Consider the following 21,628-nt stretch of genomic DNA (forward strand, 5'->3'; position numbering starts at 1 on the left):
GAAACTTACAAAATTCTTAAGGGGTTGGACAGGCTAGATGCAGGAAGATTGTTCCCGATGTTGGGGAAGTCCAGGACAAGGGGTCACAGCTTAAGGATAAGGAGGAAATCCTTTAAAACCGAGATGAGAAGAACTTTTTTCACACAGAGAGTGGTGAATCTCTGGAACTCTCTGCCACAGAGGGTAGTTGAGGCCAGTTCATTGGCTATATTTAAGAGGGAGTTAGATGTGGCCCTTCTGGCTAAGGGGATCAGGGGGTATGGAGAGAAGGCAGGTACGGGATACTGAGTTGGATGATCAGCGATGATCATATTGAATGGCGGTGCAGGCTCGAAGGGCCGAATGGCCTACTCCTGCACCTAATTTCTATGTTTCTATTATTGCTATTGAGGGAGTGCAGCATAGGCTCACTAGGTTAATTCCCGGGATGGCGGGACTGACATATGATGAAAGAATGGGTCGACTGGGCTTGTATTCGCTTGAATTTAGAAGGATGACAGAGGATCTTATAGAAACATATACAATTCTTAATGGATTTGACAGGGTAGATGCAGGAAAAATGATCCTGATGTTGGGGGAGTCCAGAAGAAGGGGTCACAGTTTAAGAATAAGGGTTAGGCCATTTAGGTCTGAGATGAGGAAATAAATTCACCCAGAGTTGTGAATTTGTGGAATTCTCTGCCAGAGAAGGCAGTGGAGGCCAATTCACTGGATGTTTTCAAGAGACTTAGATTTAGCTCTTAAGGGCCTGTCCCACGGACGTCATTTGAGCGTCATTTGTGCGACATCATTTACAGGCAGATGTTTGGTACAAACGCCAGAGATAACAGCAAGAGGTGGGAGACAGACAGAATGAAGAGTTGCAAATTGTGAAGCCAGGGGATTGAATGTGGGGAGGAGTGGGGGGTTGGGGAAGAAATAGGTGAGAATCGTTGGACAACAGGGAAGGGGGGAGGTGTTAGAGATTACCTAAAATTGGAAAATTCAATGTTCATACAAATGGGTTGTAAGCGACCAAAGCGGAATATTGTCCATGTCGTTGGGGTATAAGCAAAACCAAAGAGTAAACCATGCGGTCAACTTAATTAATTTGATTGAGCGTGTAACCAATTATTTACAGATTGTAGGTACAATGCAACTAAAGAGCAGTGAAAATTAAGTGCAGTTGATTGGTATATCGTTGTCACAGACCAAGATGCATGCCAACTGGTGTACATTTTAATTTATTTCTTTGGTATGCAGTCCAAACTACTATTTACGTCTGAGACAGCAATGGCGTTTCCGTTTAGGTTTGCAACTGGACCAATCTCCTGAACCAAAACAGTCAAGTTGGAGCTTGTCAGTTTCCTCAGACCAGCAATGTACAACTTTCTGTATTGGATCCTTGCTTCAGTTTCTACATTCAAGCAGGAAATGGGAAACACAGCCTGATGGCTCTTACTTCCTAAAATGTGTTGAGGGAACAACTGGCTATGGTCTTGTAATTTTCTAGTAGTTATTTTTTAGTTTAGTTTAGAGATACAGTGTGGAAACAGGCCCTTCGGCCCACCAAGTCCACGCTGACCAGCGATCTCTGCACACTAACACTATCCTACACACAGTAGGAACAATTTTGCCAAGCCAATTAGCCTACAAAACTGTGTGACTGGAGTGTGGGAGGAATCTGGAACACCCGGAGAAAACCAACGTAGGTCATGGGGAGAACGTAGAAAATCTGTACAGAGAGCACCCATAGTCAGGATGGAATCCGGGTCTCTGGCGCTGTAAGGCAGCAATTTCACCGCTGCGCCACCGTGCTGCACTTTTCATAATTTAGTGATTTTTACTACGCAAATTTAGTAATTTTTATTCTTGCTCCCCAAAGCATATCAAACAATATGAATATCAAATGATTGACAATATAGCCATAAATGGTAGAAATGAGTTGAAGGTACTGTTTTACTAATCAACTGCAAATCAGACACTGATAATAGCAATCACATGAAAGCTACAATAGTAGTCTGATTTTTCCTTAATCACAATACTATAGTTTACATCATAGGGTTAATCATTCAGACCACACCAACATTGCACTCATTTATACTAATCTATATTAATCCCATTTAACAACAATGGGTCATAGAAACATAGAAAATAGGTGCAGGAGTAGGCCATTCGGCCCTTCAAGGCATTCAATATGATCATGGCTGATCATCCAAAATCAGTACCCTGTTCCGGTTTTTTCCCCATATCCCTCCATTCTTGAAATCATCCAGTGAATTGGCCTCCACTGTCTTCTGTGACAGAGAATTCCACAGATTCACAACTCTCTGGCGGAAAACGTTTTTCAACTCAGTCCTAAATAGCCTACCCCTTAATCTTAAACTGTGACCCCTGGTTCTGGACTCCCCCAACATCGGGAATATTTTTCCCAGTTGACCCATTCTTTCATATGTCAGTCCCGCCATCCTGGGAATTAACCTGGTGAATTTACGCTGCACTCCCTCAATAGCACCAATGTCCTTCCTCAAATTAAGAGACCAAAATTGCACACAACACTCCACCAGGTCTTGTTGCACCTCCCCTTCTCCTAATCTGACAATTCAGATAATAATCTGCCTTCATATTCTTGCCACCAAAGTGGATAGCCTCACATTGATAATAAAACAAATAAATAAATGATGAGTAAATGAATAGGTTTGACCAAGTACTCACATACAAGGAATTTGCCTTGGTACTCTGCCCACAAGTGACAACATGCACATTATACTGCATCTGCTATGCTTCTGTCCACTAACCCAACCTATCAAAGTCACCCTGCAGCCTTATAGCATCCTCCTCGCAGCTCACACTGCCACCCAGCTTTGTGTCATCCGCAAACTTAGAGATGTTACATTTAATTCCCTCATCTAAATCGTTAATATATATTGTAAACAACTGGGATCCCAGCACCGAGCGTCGTGGCACCCCACCCATTGGGTCATTGGAATAAAAACTGGTTAAAGCAGAAATACCAGTTATGATACGCATTCAGTGCAATACTGCAATTAAAATAAAGAGACTGTTAAAAGTCACAAAAATTATGTTGGTAATAAACATATAATATATACACTCTGGTTAGACTACGAAGGACAATGAGGGAGATTGATCAACTGATTGAATGGTGCCTAAAGGGCCTGTCCCACTTGGCTGTCATTCGCGCGACGTGCTAGCGTGTGGGTAGCGCGGGAGGGGTGCATGGAATGGTGTGGAGGAGTGTGGACTTCGTTCTGCACAAAATATTCACGCGCCACCGGCCTGTAGCGTAACTGACAGCCAAAGTGGGACATGCCCAAGACCCTGGCACGGTGCAACGTCTCACCTCCAACAGCAGCAGAAACAGGCAAACGATCGCTGAGCTCGGCCTAGGGCTCATGGCCGTTGCGGATCTGGATCCGCCCCCACTCCTACTCCCAGAGTGGGGCCAAGATGATTGGATTCAGACTGAAGAAGAGTCTCGATCCGAAATATCATCCATTCCTTCACTCCAAAGATGCTGCCGGTCCCGCTGAGTTACTCCTGCATTTTGTGTCTATCTTCAAATGACTTCACGTGCTCCAGAAGGCTGTGCGGACGCATGATGACGCACACGACCATCACGCGTCAGTCACTACCGGCCTGTCGCGTAAATGACGGCCAAGTGGGACAGGCCCTTTACTCTCAACGCTAGTGAAACCAAGAAACTAATTGGTGACTTTAGAAGAGGAAGGCCAAGGATCCACAAACCTGCCTTCATCAACGTCGGTGGTGGAGAGAATCAAAAGCTTCAAATTCCTGGGTGTGCATATCTCTGCAGATCTGTCCTGGACATACACATTGATACAATCATAAAGAAACCCATCAATGCCTCTACTCCTTGAGAAGATTTGGTATGTTGACAAATACTGCCTTGAACTTCTACAGGTAGAGAGCATCACTGCCTGGCTCAGCAACTCAAACACCCAGGAACAAAGGAAATTACAAAAAATAGTAAACACTGCCTGGTCCATCACAGGTAATGGCCTCCCGACCGAAGAGATCTATAAGAAGAACTGTCTAAAAAAGGCAAATAGCATCATCAACGAACCACACCACCCTGCCAATGCTCTCATTGCACTCCTGCGATCAGGAAGGACAGGAGCCTGAAAACGTTCATGTCCAGGGACAGCTTCTTCCCTACAACCATCAGGCTATCGAACACGGCAAACTCCAACTAAACGCCAAGCTATGAATTGCCTGGGTTGCCTCTGGGACTTTGGACTTTATTTTGGGTTTTTTGCATTATGCTGGTATATTTTTACTTTATTGAACTTTTTTGTTTGTTTATTACATCTCAGTTACAGAGGCCAATGTCAGAAGATCCAAAGGCTGAACCCTCTAACCATCTGTACCAGTTGGCATACCTGGTCTTGCTCTTAAAACCCATGCAGACCAACTGGCTCGAGATTTTGCGAACATCTTCACCCTCTCATTACTGAGGTCCGAGATTCCCCTCTGATTTAAAGGGCATCAATAATATCAGTGACCAAGGTGTTTGGTTGTTTTGTTGTTCCGCGAGCATTGCCACTTTCATTTCACTGCACATCTCGTATGTGTATGTGACAAATAAACTTGACTTGACTTGACTTGACGTGGTGAAGTGCTTTGAGAGGTTGGTTATGGCGCATATCAACACCTACCTCAACAAAAACCTGTACCCGCCACAACAGGTCAGAGGATGCACTCTCTCTCACTGGCTCTCCACTCTTCACTTGGACAATAAAAACACATACATCAGGCTGTTTTTCATAGACAGTGTTTATCCCCTCCAAGCTGGTTACCAAAGTGCCTATCAAACTCTGCTTTGCAGGCCCACAGCTAGTGCATTCCAGGTCACAATTAACCTTCGTAAAAATGTTACCAGCTGTATCACCCTTGCATCTTTTGTCCAACATTTAAGATGACCTCTGTTTGTTCTCAGTACAAGAAATATTACAAGTGTCAACACAGATTTCTTCTCAAATTCCTAATGCAAGAAATATTATGAGAAACACTTGTCACAATCAAGGTCAAAGTTACAATGAAAAGTCAACCTTATTTTTAACGTACACACATTTAGGGAAATTGCTTGGTAAATCTCTTATAATTGTAGCCATCTTTCCATGGCTAGTAAACTGAAGTCATACATAATCCTAAAATAAATTAAATAGATTAAATTAATGGTTATCAGTGGAAGAGTTATATTCAAACAAATATTCTGATATTCACTGCACCTTTTATGAATAATTATAAATAATGATCCTTGCCGTTTCATTGTAGGTTTATACCATGCCCTTATTATAGAACGATCCTGATGGAAAACTATAGCTTCTCCCATCAGTTGTTGGAAACAAAATTGTTTCTCATCTCGCTTGCTCCGTCTCGTTTGTCAATATCTAGTGGGCTCATATTCTGCCAGTTCACCTGTTTTGGCTTCTTAGGATGCCATAATTATTAAAAAACATTATTTTTTCTTTTTTAATGTAACAGACATTCTGACTGCTTTATTTGTTTGGCCTTAAAACTTGTTCGAATCTACACCAGTTCTTTTTTCAAATATCCCTGCCTCCCATAAAGCCTAACCAATTGCAGCATTTCCCACTTGGAATATAGCACTGTCTTACACTAGCTGATGTAATTCGATTTCCACTTCATTAGGTCAGGAACAATACAAAGATTTTAAACTCTCTGAACCATGGGCCGTATAGTTTATCTGGATGAATACTGAGTCTAAATGAATATACCAACACCGTCACCTCCTGGGAAGTCCGCCATGTCCCCAACAACTCTTACCAACTTCTACAGAGGTGCTGTAGAAAGCATTTTATCGGGATGTATCGCAGCTTGGTTTGGGAACAGCTACACCCAAGACCGCAAGAAATTGCAGAGATTGTGGATGCAGTCCAGACCATCACACAAACCAACCTCCCTTCCATCGACTCCATTTACACCTCACGTTGCCTCGGTAAGGCCACCAGCATAATAAAGGACGAGTAGCACCCCGGCCACTCTCCCTTCTCTACTCTATTCTCCCATCAGGCAAGAGGTACAGAAGTGTGAAAACAAACAACTATTTCACTGCACTTTATGTGCACGTGACGAATAAATCTGACTTGACTTGACCTCCAGATTCAGGGACAGTTTCTTCCCAACTGTTATCAGGCAACTGAACCATTCTACTAACAACTAGAGAGCAGTCCTAAACTACGAAGTACCACATTGGAGACCCTGGAATATCTTTGATTGGACTGTACTGGAATTTACTGGAATTTTGAACTAAACGTTATTCACGTAATTCCCATTATCATGCGTCTGTACACTGTAGGTGGCTTGATTGTAATCATGCTTTGGATTTCCGCTGACTGGTTAGCACACAAACGTTTTTCACTGTACCTCGATATACATAATAAACTAAACGCAAGTAAAACAGCAGCAATAAAAAAAAATTACACTAGAATGACAAGGTATCTGCGATAGATGCTTTCGTCCAAGGATTTTAAAAGTATTTGGAAACATTCATACACTATAGTTAGGGCATCAGCATAAAGATCTTCATTCATAAACAGTTATCCTTTTATAATGAAAGGTCTACACAGCATGTGAGCAGTTTGATAAGACTAAGATCTGCAGCTAATTTTCTAATGCTAAAGAGGGAATCTTACTTTATTCAATTATTTTCCAGAATCTGAGCATCACTGGCACAGCCAGCATTGTTATTCAGTTGTTAATTGCCCTTGAAAAAGCAAAGTCATCTTCTTGAACCACGGCAGTTGGTTAAGGTAATCCCAAAACTTTATTAGGCAGTCAGTTCCAAGCATTAGTCACAACAATAATAAAGGAATGGTGACTATCCAAATTCAGTTGGTATGCAACTGTTTCTCTGCATCTGAAGCTCTTGTCCTCCTTATTGGTAGATGACAACTTTGGATGTACTCTTGGATTAGCAAAAGTGATTGAAAGCAGAGCGTTTTATGGATAACACACATTGCACCCATTGTGCCTGGGTGGTGATAAAATTAATATTCAGAGTGCTGGTGTGGTATCAATCTTGCAAGGAGATAAGTGCTAAATGGTGTGAAGCTCGTGGTCTGTTGCTTGAGTTGTATTTATCCAAAAGGTCAAATACTACAGAGACTAGATTTGTGCTTTGTGGCTGATGGGACAGCGTTAGGATGTCAGGAAGCAAGTTATTCATCGTAGGATACTCAGCCATTGACCTTGTTCTGGTAAGTGCAGTATTATTTGTTTCATCCTGTTGCATCAATGGCAAGTCCAATGATGCTGATGTCAGGAGACTCTCTGATGATAATGTTGCTAAATGTCAAGGCTACCTCTAGATGAAGATGGCCAATAACTGGCATTTATCAAGGTCTTCTTCAAGAACTAATTTTTCACTATGCAGGTAGTCACACAGCTTTGAGACAGTTTCAAAATTGCCATAAAAAAAAATTATAGCAACTGCTGCTGTGTACATCAAGAAGGTTATGGCATGATGGATGATGTTGTGTACTGAGTGTGTTGGAGCTGCAATCACAAAACAGTGTAGCGCAGGAACACTGTGCCCCTTCAACCCACCTGGTCCATTTCAGCATGATGCCAAAGTAGCTAATACCACCTGCCTGCATGTGGTCTGTATCCCTTTATTCATTATCTGTTCATGTGACTGTTCAGATGCCTCATAAATGCAACTTCCATATCTGCTTCTATCACCTCCCATGACAACGCATTCCAGGGACCTACCACTTTCTGTAGGGAAAACACCTGCCCCGCACATCTCCTTTAAACATTTCCCCTCACAAAATAAATCTATGTCCTCTGGGAACAGACGCCTCTTTCAGCTTCCAACACTTCAGTGGAAACCTAGCCAAGGTTGTCTAATCTCTCCACGTAACTAATATCATGCAGCACATTGTGCAGCGGTAGAGTTGCTGTCTTACAGTGCCAGAGACCAAGGTTCGATCTGCGGATGCTGTCTGTATGAAGTTTGTACGTTCTCCCTGTGACCATGTGGGTTTTCTCCAGCTGCTCCGGTTTCCTCCCACATTCCAAAGACGTGCAAGTTTTTAGGTTAACTGGTTTCTGAAAATTGCCCCTCATGTGTAGGATGCAAAACTAGTATACCATAGAAGGTGACTGAAGAAGTCTTGCCCCAAAACATCACCCATCCATGTTCTCCAGAGATGCTGCCTGACCCGCCGAATTACTCCATAACTTTAGGTCGTTTAGTGTACAGTTTTTGATTGGTAGACACGGATTCAGTGGGCTGAAGGACAAGTTTCCACTCCGTAACTCTATACTAAACTACTTTCCATTCCTCCAATAAAATGTTAAATATTCCAATATGCTCCTGACTTACACTACGTGGATGCGGAAATGCTTCACAGCAGTATATGAGTCACGTACCACAGGAGACTCTGCACCCATATCCAATTCTTACAGACAACACTCAAAGTGAGGCCAATAGGAACAGTCCCAACTCAGAGGAGGATGTTGGGGATTCAATAATGCTAATAACAAAGGAGAACAATTAAACTCTTGATGGAAGTGATCAACGCCTTGTACCGATGTGATATTTACCGATGTGATATTTACCGGCTTAAAAATTCCAAAACTGAATGTCAATCGCACTTGAGCACAGACTACCTCCTTACCTCAGAAGAGGAGAATGGGGTTAGACCAAGAAAAACAAATGAAAACTGAGATCAAATACTGAGCTGCTAAGGCATTGCATGAATTTTCCCCCATTTGATTTTGTGGTTTGTACACGTTGATAAACAATTCTATAACCGGTTGAACTATTATGCAGTACTTTCCATATATAATTGAAATTCACAAAAACAAAAAAGTTCAATAAAATGCAAATTGATCTCATTAAAACGATTAAAACTTCATAAAATTTTAGGCAGTTAATTAATTCATCCATTCATTAATCCATTTAATTGGTGGTTGTGCAAAAATAACAATGGCCAGCTTTACAAGCATGCACATGGAAGTCTCATCTGGACAATATTGTAATGCCAATGGAAATGCATTTGAAATGTTGAATAGCTTATTTTCATGTATTTGGTAGAGCAAAATTTGGTAGAGTAAAGCATTACAAATATGAATAATAGATTACACTAGGAAGAGTCAATCAGAACATGTGGAGTGAGACTTAGCCCAAGTGAACTGTCTGAAGAAGGGTCTTGACCCTAGACGTCACCTATTCCTTTTCTCCAGAGGTCTGACCCAGCTTTTTGTGTCTATCTCTAAAACAGATCTCTCTCCTTCTGAGTCACTGAATTGAAAAATGACTTGGAGACACCAGTCATGTAAAGAAGGGTAAGTAGTGCTGGATAGGGTGCTCCTTTATCACGCTTCGTAGAGGAGACATAGGATCGGATTGGGGAGAAACCAAAGGAGAGAAAAAGGAACCCGATCCTAGCAACAGGTGAAATGAATTTATCTTTTTTGGGGGACAGATAATAAGGACCGAGAGTCGAATCACAATAATAAACATAGGATAGGAGGATGAATAGGAATAGCAGGAGCAGGAAAGGAACAGTAATACAGTAGTTGAATAAAATTCCATTATATAGATACAGTATCCTGCATAGTGAAGGGTGCAATATACATGCTGTCTAACTTAGGCAAAGGTCTCTCAAGAGTGAAGGTAAAACATTATCAATGGAAGATGATGTTGTTGCGATCTACATTGGAATGAACAAACTAAGAAAGAGTTAGGAAGAGATTTTGTTTGGAGTATAACTGTTTCTGGCAGCCAAAACAAGATAAGGAACATAAAGGGTTATATTTTTTAATGAACTGTACTTCATGCAAAAGGAACAGGAATAAACAAATTAGGAATGCTATAAAACAGCCAGGTTTCATTTTGTGGTTAACTGGTATCAGTGTTGTAGGGGAACAGACCAACTACATCTAGGTGCTTTATGCTGTATCTAGCGTCATAAAGGGGGAACAGTGGTTAGATTCCTGTGGAATACAATGTAGAGTAATTATCAGGTTTCGGGAGGGCGGGTTTTCAGTAGGAAAAGGTAGGTTCCGCAATAGGTGGAAAGAAAGACAGCAGGCTATTTGTCACATCCAGCCACTCCTATAACGAAAAATACAGAAATACATAAAGCAATCATACAAGGAGAAATGTAAAATCCCAGAATGGTGGGGCAGAAAAAAAACATTCTTGCACATGCATGGAGTACAAGACAAGGTAAATGAATTACAGTCAAAATAGAGAGTATAACATAGTATAGCCATTTCCAAATCATGGTTTCAAAATGACCAGGACTGATAACTAAATATACTGTTACAAGGGTTGAAGGTTAATTTGCATGTAGTTATGGACAAGCAGACTGTTCATATCTGAAAGCTGAGTGGCAAGTCTCTGAAATGTAAGGAAAGGTTTTTTTGCAACATTACATTCAAGACCAAACAAGAGGCTCTTTAAAAAATATCTTAGAAGGCTTAACAACTCCTAACAAACTGGAAAAGTAACTGCAGAACTGAGATTCTAAAAGTAATTATTATTATGTTGCAGAACCAGAATGATCATGAAAAAAACAAGAAATCTAAATTCCTAATTTAAAAAACAAACATTAATGAAAACTAAGAATATTTATAGATATGTTAAAAAAGTAAATACCGAAAGAGGAAATATACAAATTCTAAAACAGATTAGAAGTAAAAAAAGTGAAAATGAAACTTGTAAGGGTACAAAAAAACAAGCAATGGTACAATTATATTAGTAAAAATGGGGTGGTTGACAGAAATGTCGTCTTTTTAAATTGATAATATTTGTAAACAACACAAAAATAGCTGCATTGATAGATCATGTTTTGTCATGGGACACAGAAAAGGTCAGTACCCTAATATCAAGAAAGTAAAAGGTAGTATCTCTGGAGAACATGGACAGGTAATGTCTTGAGTTGGGACTGTCTGAAGAAGGGTCCCAACCTGAAACATCACCTATCCATGTTCTACAGAGATGCTGCTTGACCTGCTGAGTTACTCCAACATTGTGTGTCTTTTTTTGTAAACGAACATCTGCAGTTTTTTGTTTCTATCAAGAAAGCAAAAACTGAATGAGAAATATACATGGCCAAAATTAATATAACCTACAATATTATAAAAGAAAATAAACTCTAAAATGGATTACAATAGATCTAATTTGCTCCCATTCCAAGAGTTCAAAGCTAAGAACATTGCGGATGTTCTTTATAATTTTCCAATCTTCGATCTATTTGGAAAATCTTACCATATAAATGTTTAAGACAGGATCAATATAAACTATAAGGAACTATAGATCAGTTAGCCAATTCAGTAATTATCAAGAAATTATTGAGGACTGATGGCTGTACATCTTACATTTTCAGTCAATCATAAAGTCAGGATGAATTTGTCAAAGACAGATCATGCTGTTTGAGCCCAATTGACAAACTGATAAAAGATTATTGAAGTATGAAACAGGGAATGTTAATGGAAGTAACTTAAAAGGGTGCCCAGAAAGCATTTGGAAAAGCCCATCATAAGAGATAGCTGAAGTTAAAGTTCATGCAATTTATCATGCTGACTAGGAAACAGTGAGACAAATTCAAGTTGAAAACACGTAACTGTTGGTTCCTAATAAGATCCTCCCTGGGATCCAGCAAGGATGTGTCTTGGGCTTGCAAATAATGAGCCCACTTTTAAAATGACACAGATTATGAGATGGAAAGCCACGCGTACGTTTGTCGATAGCACAAAATAAGCAGATGCACCAAATTACAAAAATATAAATAAATTGAATGGATAAGTGTGTGGCAAGTAAATTTAAGCATGCATCAAAAATGTTCACTTGAGACACTTGCCTAAAAGGAATGAAGGAATCAGCAGAAAACCTACAAGCAATGAAGGACCAACGAGAACTATGCACCCAGAGCGATTATGGACGAATACAAACAACCAATAATTCTAATTACCTTAATATTTTCAGACTGAAACTTATACGGCCAAAATTATTGCAGTTTTGGACAAAAATTAAAAACAATGTTATTGCCTTAGAGGGAGGACAAAGTAGATTAACAGAAAGATATTACTCCACAAGACTGAAATTGTGGCCCCCGGAATTTAAATTGTGATTGATTGAACTTCTTCAGAGAAGCACGGCTGTTTCTGCATATTGATAATTCTGAGGGCACAGCATTAGAAATTGGAGCCAGGTCTTTCAGAAATGAAGATGCAAATCAGTCCTACATGTTAAGATGGTAGAAATTCAGTCACCCTCATCTGCAAAGACAATTGTCAATTCTCAAAGATTGGGCCAATTGTCAATTCTCAAAGGTTGAAAAATTATCATTAACCAAAGAAATTAACGGGTCTGGGGCAAAGGTGAAACTAGTTAAACTAAAGATCATTCTTATCATTTAGTAGGACGTATTTCTAGAATGCAACTCCAATGCTCTTTATAACCCTTAGTGTTAATTTTTGATTAATAGTGTCATTGGGAAGCATTGTGGAACATTTTGCAACATTTTGCAATATTTACTACAACCAATGTGAACTGTGAGGAGGATGCTATGAGAATGCAGGGTGACTTGGACAAGTTGGGGGAGCGGGCAGATGCATGGCAGATGAAGTTTAATGCGGATAAATGTGAGGTTATCCACTTTGGTAGCAAAAACAGGAAGGCAGATTACTATCTAAATGGAGTCAAGTTGGGAAAAGGGGAGGTCCTTGTACATCAGTCTATGAAAGTAAGCATGCAGGTACAGCAGACAGTGAAGAAAGCGAATGGCATGTTTGGCCTTTATAACAAGAGGAATCGAATATAGGAGCAAAGAGGTCCTCTGCAGTTGTACAGAGCCCTAGTGAGACCCACCTAGAGTATTGTGTACAGTTTTGGTCCTGTAATTTGACGAAGGACATTCTTGCTATTGAGGGAGTGCAGGGTAGGTTTACAAGGTTAATTCCCGGGATGGCAGGACTGTCCTATGCTGAGAGAATGGAGCAGCTGGGCTTGTACACTCTGGAGTTTAGAAGGATGAGAGGGTATATCATTGAAACATATATGATTGTTAAGGGTTTGGACACGCTAGAGGCAGGAAACATGTTCCCGATGTTGGGGGAGTCCAGAACCAGGGGCCACTGTTGAAGAATAAGGAGTAAGCCATTTAGAACAGAGAAAAGGAAACATCTTTTCTCACAGAGAGTGGCGAGTCTGTGGAATTCTCTGCCTGAGGCAGGTTCTCTGGATGCTTTCAAAAGAGAGCTAGATAGGGTTCTTAAAAATAGTGGAGTCGAGGGATATGGGGAGAAGGCAGGAACGGGGTACTGATTGGGGATGATCAGCCATGATCCTGCACCTATTGTCTATCAGAAAAGCAGTCTTAACACTTCAAATGATTTGGTGTAGTGAACTGACAACGTTCAAGATAGACAGTGATATGATAAAGTTAATCACTGCTAGCTGTAATGTTGAAAGTGCAACAGGGATCTATACAAAGCAGGAAACGGGTAAATAAGAATTACAAAAGTAGACACCAAACTCAGCGGGACAGGCAGCATCTCTGGAGAGAAGGTTGACGTTTCGAGTCGAGACCCTTCTACAGAATTCAACCAGCACCTCACACTTTTAACTCCCCTTCCCATTCCCAATCTAACCTTTCTGTCCTGGGCATCCTCCATTACCAGAGTGAGGCCCAGCACAAATTGGAGAAACAGCACCTCATATTTTTCTTGGGTATCTTGCACTCCAGCGGTATGAACATTGATTTCTCTAACTTCAAGTAACCCTTGCTGTCCCTCTCTCCATCCCCTCCCCAGTTCTCCCATCAGTCTTACTGTGTCCAAAAACATTTTATCTCTGTATCATCCACTCCCCTGACATCAGTCTGAAGAATGGTCTCGACCTGAAACGTCACCCATTCCTTCTCTCCAGAGATGCTGCCTGTCCCACAAAGTTACAAGCATTTTGTGTCTACCTTTGATTTGAACCAGCATCTGCAGTTCTTTCCTACACAAATAAGAATTACAGTTGGAAGCAAAATATAGATTATTGCATGCACCAGAGGCAAATGGATTCATAAATATTGAGCACATCTGTTAAATACTTTTCCAAAACTTCCTTCATGGCCAGCCATCTTTCAGGATGGAAAATCTTCAAGTCTGGCCAGTATCAAATCTAAACTGGCTGTATCTTCCAACATCTTCAATCACGTAAGATAATCTGAACTAATATATTATTCAAATGCACGAAAGAAAGTTTGTCTTTTAGAAATCTCGATTCATTTCTTATAAGATAAAAAAACTTTAGCGAGGGATCGCCTAATAAGCAGAAGAGATCATTCCAACGCCTCCTCCCAAAATAAATATACAAAAAAGATGATCGACACCAATGTCAATTTAAGGCCAGCCTATTCGCCACGAGCTCTAAGAATTGCACCCAGACCAAGATTTACAGGGTGTTTTTCCTGTACATTTTAAAACACCCACACCCAACTCCAAAATCAAACGTGGCATTATGCAGTATTCCAGGTGCGAATTAATCTTCGATTCTACTCTAAAAATAAAATTGAACCAGTAACAGACTTGGGAGAAGTTTTTTTAAACAGCACACATTTCGACGTGACGCCTTGACAGATGAATGCATTGGGTTTTACAGCTCCAACTCACTTTCGGGCACCTCCTGCCACCGGTTTCAGCAACAGATTCACTCACAGATCAAACTTGAGCTTGTCTATTATGCAAAATAATTTACAAGGTTACTTTACAGAATACCGGGCGGATGACAGTGAACAGAAAATCAACACTCACCCCGACCGCCACCGTTTCTTCCCCATGAAATTTGCAGATACATTTATCACCGCGTTGGACTTCCGAACCATTCAGCGGCCTGAATCGACACATCACTTTTATGCTGCACTCCGCCGGATCCGCCATTGTCCCTTTTATATTGTATTGGGGGGGGAAATGTTAAACCATCCGAAATATCGAAACTTTCCCCCCCAACGCCGCTTCTTTCGCACTCGTTATCGATGGCTGGTCCTTCTCTCCCAACTATGGGAAAGCGGTTTCCGTTCCTGGCGGCCGGTTACTGTAATTTTTCCTTCAGCTCTCGCTTGTCTCCTTCACTTCACTTCCGATCCGACATGGCCGCCATGAAACCGGCGAGCAAGCGAGCTCCCGTTTCCCAGCCGTCACCTCGCCCTCAACCAGCGCCGGGGAGGTGACGTAACCGCGCCCTCAACCAGCGCCGGGGAGGTGACGTAACCGCGCCCTCAGCCAGCGCCGGGGAGGTGACGTAACCGCGCCCTCAACCAGCGCCGGGGAGGTGACGTAACCGCGCCCTCAACCAGCGCCGGGGAGGTGACGTAACCGCGCCCTCGACCAGCGCCGGGGAGGTGACGTAACCGCGCCCTCAACCAGCGCCGGGGAGGTGACGTAACCGCGCCCTCAACCAGCGCCGGGGAGGTGACGTAACCGCGCCCTCAACCAGCGCCGGGGAGGTGACGTAACCGCGCCCTCAACCAGCGCCGGGGAGGTGACGTAACCGCGCCCTCAGCCAGCGCCGGGGAGGTGACGTAACCGCGCCCTCAGCCAGCGCCGGGGAGGTGACGTCACCTCGCCCTGTCAGTTCGGGGCAAAGGGGCCAGGGCTGGTGACGTCATCTCGCCCTCAGCCAGCGCAGGGGGCGGGGCCCGTGAAGGTGACGTCACTACCACTGCATGACGCGTCAGCGCGGCTGCGGCGCACGGTCGGGAAACCGTTCGTCATTTTTGAGGCCGGCGCCGCTGTTGAGCGTCACGGCGTGGAAGGAAATGTATGTGTTTTAGTACAAATGAAACAAGGGATTTAATGGCGGTTGTTGAGCGAGTGGAAGGCGGATGTTGCCGGTTGCCGCTGCAGAAGGAGGAGCCGCCAGGTCCCGGCCCTCCATTGATTCTACGTCACGTCCTTGGGTCCCGGTCACGTGACGGCGGGGCTCTGTGTGACGTCATCCGCAATATCGCGAGATCGATGAACTCATCACACATTCATTCTTAGCCCAACTTGTTACACACCAGTTGTATCCAAACCTCCAAACCAAAGATCTTAGAGCAGCAGGAGGGGGGGTTGGGGGTAGCATCAAGCAGGAAATTAGGGATGCGTGTAGCAAAGGTACAGTGGTTATCATGGGTGACTTTAATCCACATATAGATTTGGCCAACCAAATTGGTAACAGTGTTGAGGAGGAAGATTTATTGGAATGTATACAGGATGGGTTTTTAAACCAATATGTAGAGGAACCGACTACAGGGCAGGCCATCCTAGACTGGGTGTTGTGTAATGAGGAAGGATTAGTTAGAGATCTTGTTGTGCAAAGCCCCTTGGCAATAGTGACCATAATATGGTGGAATTCTGCATTAGGATGGAGAATGACACGGTTAATTCAGAGACTAGGGTCCTGAACTTAAAGAAAGGAGACTTTGAAGGCATGAGACGGGAATTGGCTAGGATAGACTGGCAAATTATACTTAAAGGGTTGACAGTGGAGATGTAATGGCAAAGATTTAAAGACGGCATGGATGAACTCCAGAAATTATTCATCCCAGTTTAGCGAAAAAATAAACCTGGGAAGGTGGCTCAACCGTGGCTGACGAGGGAAGTCAAGGATAGTGTTAAATCCAAGGAAGAGGCATATAAATTGGTCAGAAGAAGCGGCAAACCAGACCACGGAGCAATTTGGAACTCAACAGAGGAGGACAAAGGGGTTAATTAAGAGAGAAAAAAAGAGCACGAAAGAAAGTTTGCAGGGGAATATAAAAACTGACTAAAAGTTTCTTCTGGGATGTAAAAAGGAAATGGTCAGTGAAGACGAATGTAGGTCCCTTACAGTCAGAGACAGGGGAATTTATAATGGGAAACAAGGAAATGGCAGAACAGTTAAACAAGTACTTTGTTTCTGCCTTCACTAAGGAAGACACAAACAATCTCCTGAAATACTAGGGGATCGATGATCTAGTGGGAGGGAGGAACTGAAGGGAATCCACATCAGTCAGGAAATGGTGTTGGGTAAACGGTTGGGACTGAAGGCAGATAGATCCACAGGGCCTGATGGTCTGCATCCCAGTGTACTCAAGGAGGTTGCCCTTGAAATTGTGGATGCATTGGTGATCATTTTCCAATGTTCTCTCGACTCTGGATCAGTGACTGTGGATTGGAATGTAGCCAATGTAACTCCACTTTTTAAGAAAGGAGGGAGAGAGAAAACAGAATTATAGACCAGTTAGCCTTACATCGATAATGGGGAAGATGCTGTAGTCGATTATTAAAGATGTTACAGCAGCACAATTGGAAAGCAGTGAATGGATCGGTCAAAGTCAGCATGGCTTTATGAAGGGGAAATCTTTGGTGATTTTCTGAGGATGTAACAACTAGAATGGATAAGGGAGAAGAAGAATGTGAGGAATCAGTTTGTATTATGCTGCAGTATCAAAAAAAGATTTACCTTTAACTTTTATTGCTGGCATCCAAAATATAACCCAGATTAATGCAATCCATTTGAGCATTTATGTGCTGCAATATGTGCAGTGGGTTTGTACTGAAAGGTTCTTTTTTTTTACCAGCATGAATACACTGATCTACATTTTCACAGTAGTTTACTTTTCAATAGCACTTTAATTTTTATAGCTTAGTTATACATTAGTTTTCCCTGATTGCCAACGTTTCCACTTAAGTGAATTTCTCTAGTTTTACATTTCGGACACTTCTCAAAATATACTGAAGTAATGTTGGCCCACAGATGTATTGATTGCTTTTCAAAGGAGAATGCTGCCATTGATTAAAAATGTATTTCTTAAAATAGAAGGAAGTGTCTGTTTTACACTCTTATAACTGAATATTTTAGCAGCTAAAAATAATAATATGAAGTATTACAGTTAAGATCCTGAAGAAGAGTCCCGATCTAAAACATCACCTATCCATGTTCTATGCAGGTACAACCTTCCACACCATCAAAAACATCCACGCGAGGCACTGCTTCAAGGAGGCTGCATGGAATATAGAAACATAGAAAATAGGTGCAGGAGTAGGCCATTCGGCCCTTCGAGCCTGCACCGCCATTCAATATGATCATGGCTGATCATCCAACTCAGTATCCTGTACCAGTCTTCTCTCCATACCCCCTGATCCCTTTAGCCACAAGGGCCACATCTAACTCCCTCTTAAATATAGCCAATTAACTGACCTCAACTACCTTCTGTGGCAGAGAGTTCCAGAGACTTACCACTCCCTGTGTGAAAAATGTTTTTCTCATCTCGGTCCTAAAGGATTTCCCCTTTATCCTTAAACTGTGACCCCTTGTCCTGGACTTCCCCAACATTGGGAACAATCTTCCTGCATCTAGTCTGTCCAACCCCCAAGAATTTTGTAAGTTGCTATAAGATCCCCCTCAATCTTCTAAATTCTAGCGAGTACAAGCTGAGTCTATCCAGTCTTTCTTCATATGAAAGTCCTGACATCCCAGGAATCAATCTGGTGAACCTTCTCTGTACTCCCTCTAAGGCAAGAATGTCTTTCCTCAGATTTGGAGACCAAAACTGTACACAATACTCCAGATGTGGTCTCACCAATACCGTGTACAACTGCAGTAGAACCTCCCTGCTCCTATACTCAAATCCTTTTGCTATGAATGCTAACACACCATTCGCTTTTTTCACTGCTTGCTGCACCTGCATGCCTACTTTCAATGACTGGTGTACCATGACACCCAGGTCTCGTTGCATCTCCCCTTTTCTTAATCCTATCAAGGATCCCCACTTGGGCCATTTGCTCTTCTCACTGCTACTATTGGGCGGGTGGTATAGAAGCCTGAAGTCTCATACCACTAGGTTCACGAACAGCTACTTCCCTACAACCATCAGGTTCTAGAAACATAGAAACATAGAAATTAGGTGCAGGAGTAGGCCATTCGGCCCTTCGAGCCTGCACCGCCATTCAATATGATCATGACTGATCATCCAACTCAGTATCCCGTACCTGCCTTCTCTCCATACCCCCTGATCCCTTTAGCCAGAAGGGCCACATCTAACTCCCTCTTAAATATAGCCAATGAACTGGCCTCAACTACCCTCTGTGGCAAAGAGTTCCAGAGATTCACCACTCTCTGTGTGAAAAAAGTTCTCCTCATCTCGGTTTTAAAGGATTTCCCCCTTATCCTTAAGCTGTGACCCCTTGTCCTGCACTTCCCCAACATCGGAAACAATCTTCCTGCATCTAGCCTGTCCAACCCCTTAAGAATTTTGTAAGTTTCTATAAGATCCCCTCTCAATCTCCTAAATTCTAGACAGTATAAACCAAGTCTATCCAGTCTTTCTTCATAAGACAGTCCTGACATCCCAGGAATCAGTCTGGTGAACCTTCTCTGCACTCCCTCTATGGCAATAATGTCCTTCCTCAGATTTGGAGACCAAAACTGCACGCAATACTCCAGGTGTGGTCTCACCAAGACCCTGTACAACTGCAGTAGAACCTCCCTGCTCCTATACTCAAATCCTCTTGCTATGAAAGCCAACATACCATTCGCTTTCTTTACTGCCTGCTGCACCTGCATGCCTACCTTCAATGACTGGTGTACCATGACACCCAGGTCTCGCTGCATCTCCCCCTTTCCCAATCGGCCACCATTTAGATAATAGTCTACTTTCCCGTTTTTGCCACCAAAATGGATAACCTCACATTTATCCACATTATACTGCATCTGCCAAACATTTGCCCACTCACCCAGCCTATCCAAGTCACCTTGCGGTCTCCTAGCATCCTCCTCACACCTAACACTGCCCCCCAGCTTAGTGTCATCCGCAAACTTGGAGATATTGCCTTCAATTCCCTCATCCAGATCATTAATATATATTGTAAATAGCTGGGGTCCCAGTACTGAGCCTTGCGGTACCCCACTAGTCACTGCCTGCCATTGTGAAAAGGACCCGTTTACTCCTACTCCTTATTTTGTATGGATTTATTGACATTTAATCTATTCAATTAGTTTAATCAATCTCTGTAAAGCACTTTGGTTCAAAGTGATTTTGTTTAAAAGTGCTATATAAATAAACATTATTATTATTATTATTACTCTTTGAGCCTACCTGCGCATCCCTAATCCTAATCTCATCAATCGTACACTGGGCAGGGTAGGTGTACGGTACTATCACTTCCTACAAGGCAAAGCAAAATGGCAGCACTAGCAATTGCAAAGCATCAAGCCAGGCCATGCTCAATTCGTCCTACACTCACTTTGAAAGGGAGAACACCAATATGCCTATAATACACCAATAAAACACAGCAGAAGATTCTTCATGAGGGTAAACCCTCTGAAAGCGTCCAGACCTGATGGTGTATCAGGCCACATTCTTAAAACCAGCGTGGACCATCTAGAATTTTACCAAATATATTCAATCTCTCATTATTAAGGTCCAAGATTCCCACCCGCTTTAAAAGGGCAACAAAAATACTGGTGCCCAAGAAAAGAATGGTGACATATGTCAATGACTACCAAATAGTGGCACTAACGTTCATGGTAATGAAGTGCTTTGAGAGGTTGGTTATGGTGCATAACAACCCCTTCCTCAACAAGAACCTGCAATCACATCAATTTTCCTACTGCCGCAATAGATCAATGGGGGATGCGATCTTGCTGGCTCTCCAATCTGCACTAGGCCGCTTGGACACATCGCTCAGACTGTTGTTCATAAACTACAGCACGGCTTTCAAAACAGTCATCCCCTCCGAACATGTTATCAAACTCAGGAAACTGAATCTCTGCTCATCCCGATGCAACTGGATCTTTAAATTCCTCATTGGCAGACCACAATCAGTACAAATTGGCAACAATACTTCTTCCTCGATAACCATCAGCACAAGAACACCTCAGGGCTGTGTGCTCAGTCCTCTGTTGTACTCACTCTCTTGCTATGACTGTGTAGATAAACACAGTTCCAGTGCCATCTTTAGATTCGCCGACGACACCACTTGTACGAATAACAGGTAATGATGAGTCAAAGTATATGAGAAAGATTGAACATCCGATTGAATGATGCACGAACTACAAGCTTGCTCTCAATGTCAGGTCAAAGTCAAAGTCAAATTTATTCATCACATGCACCAACTAAGGTGCAGTGAAATGAATTTGCCAGCAGCGATACAGTTATAAAAAAAACCCAAACAATACACAACAGAATTTAACATAAACATCCACCACAGCACTGTGGTGGAAGGCAACAAAGTTCAGTCAGTCCTCCTCCTTTGTTCATCATGGTAGACCATGGAGCTGTTTATTGACTTTAAAGGATGAAAAAGTCAAACCTGTCTTCATCGACGGCCATGTGATGCAGACAAAATTTCAAGTTGCTGGGTGTGCATCTTTTCTGCCCTGGGTCTCTGCACATTGAAACAATCATGACAATGCCTTGAATTAGAAGATGATCTGAATCTGAATCTGAAACATAGAAATTAGGATCAGGAGTAACCTCAGCCCTTCATCGACTGCACCGCCATTTAATATGATCATGGCTGATCATCCAACTCAGTATCCCGTACCTGCCTTCTTTCCATCCCTCTCTGATCCCCTGGGCCACAAGGGCCACATCTAACTTCCTCTTAAATA

At 42.4% G+C, this 21,628-nt stretch overlaps 1 protein-coding gene across 1 annotated transcript in view; it reads right to left on the reverse strand.

Annotated features, from left to right (window-relative positions):
- LOC129715239 (kinesin-1 heavy chain) overlaps positions 1-15,242 on the reverse strand; it is an 85,859-nt gene extending 70,617 nt beyond the window's left edge. Inside the window, exon 1 of the mRNA XM_055665100.1 lies at positions 14,803-15,242. Within this exon, the coding sequence (XP_055521075.1) occupies positions 14,803-14,928 (126 nt within the window). The 5' untranslated portion in view covers positions 14,929-15,242. The remainder of the gene's footprint in view (positions 1-14,802) is intronic.
- Between the last annotated feature and the right edge of the window lie 6,386 nt (positions 15,243-21,628).

This window comes from Leucoraja erinacea, chromosome 2 (genome assembly GCF_028641065.1).
Source record: "Leucoraja erinacea ecotype New England chromosome 2, Leri_hhj_1, whole genome shotgun sequence".
Classification (NCBI taxonomy): domain Eukaryota; kingdom Metazoa; phylum Chordata; class Chondrichthyes; order Rajiformes; family Rajidae; genus Leucoraja; species Leucoraja erinaceus.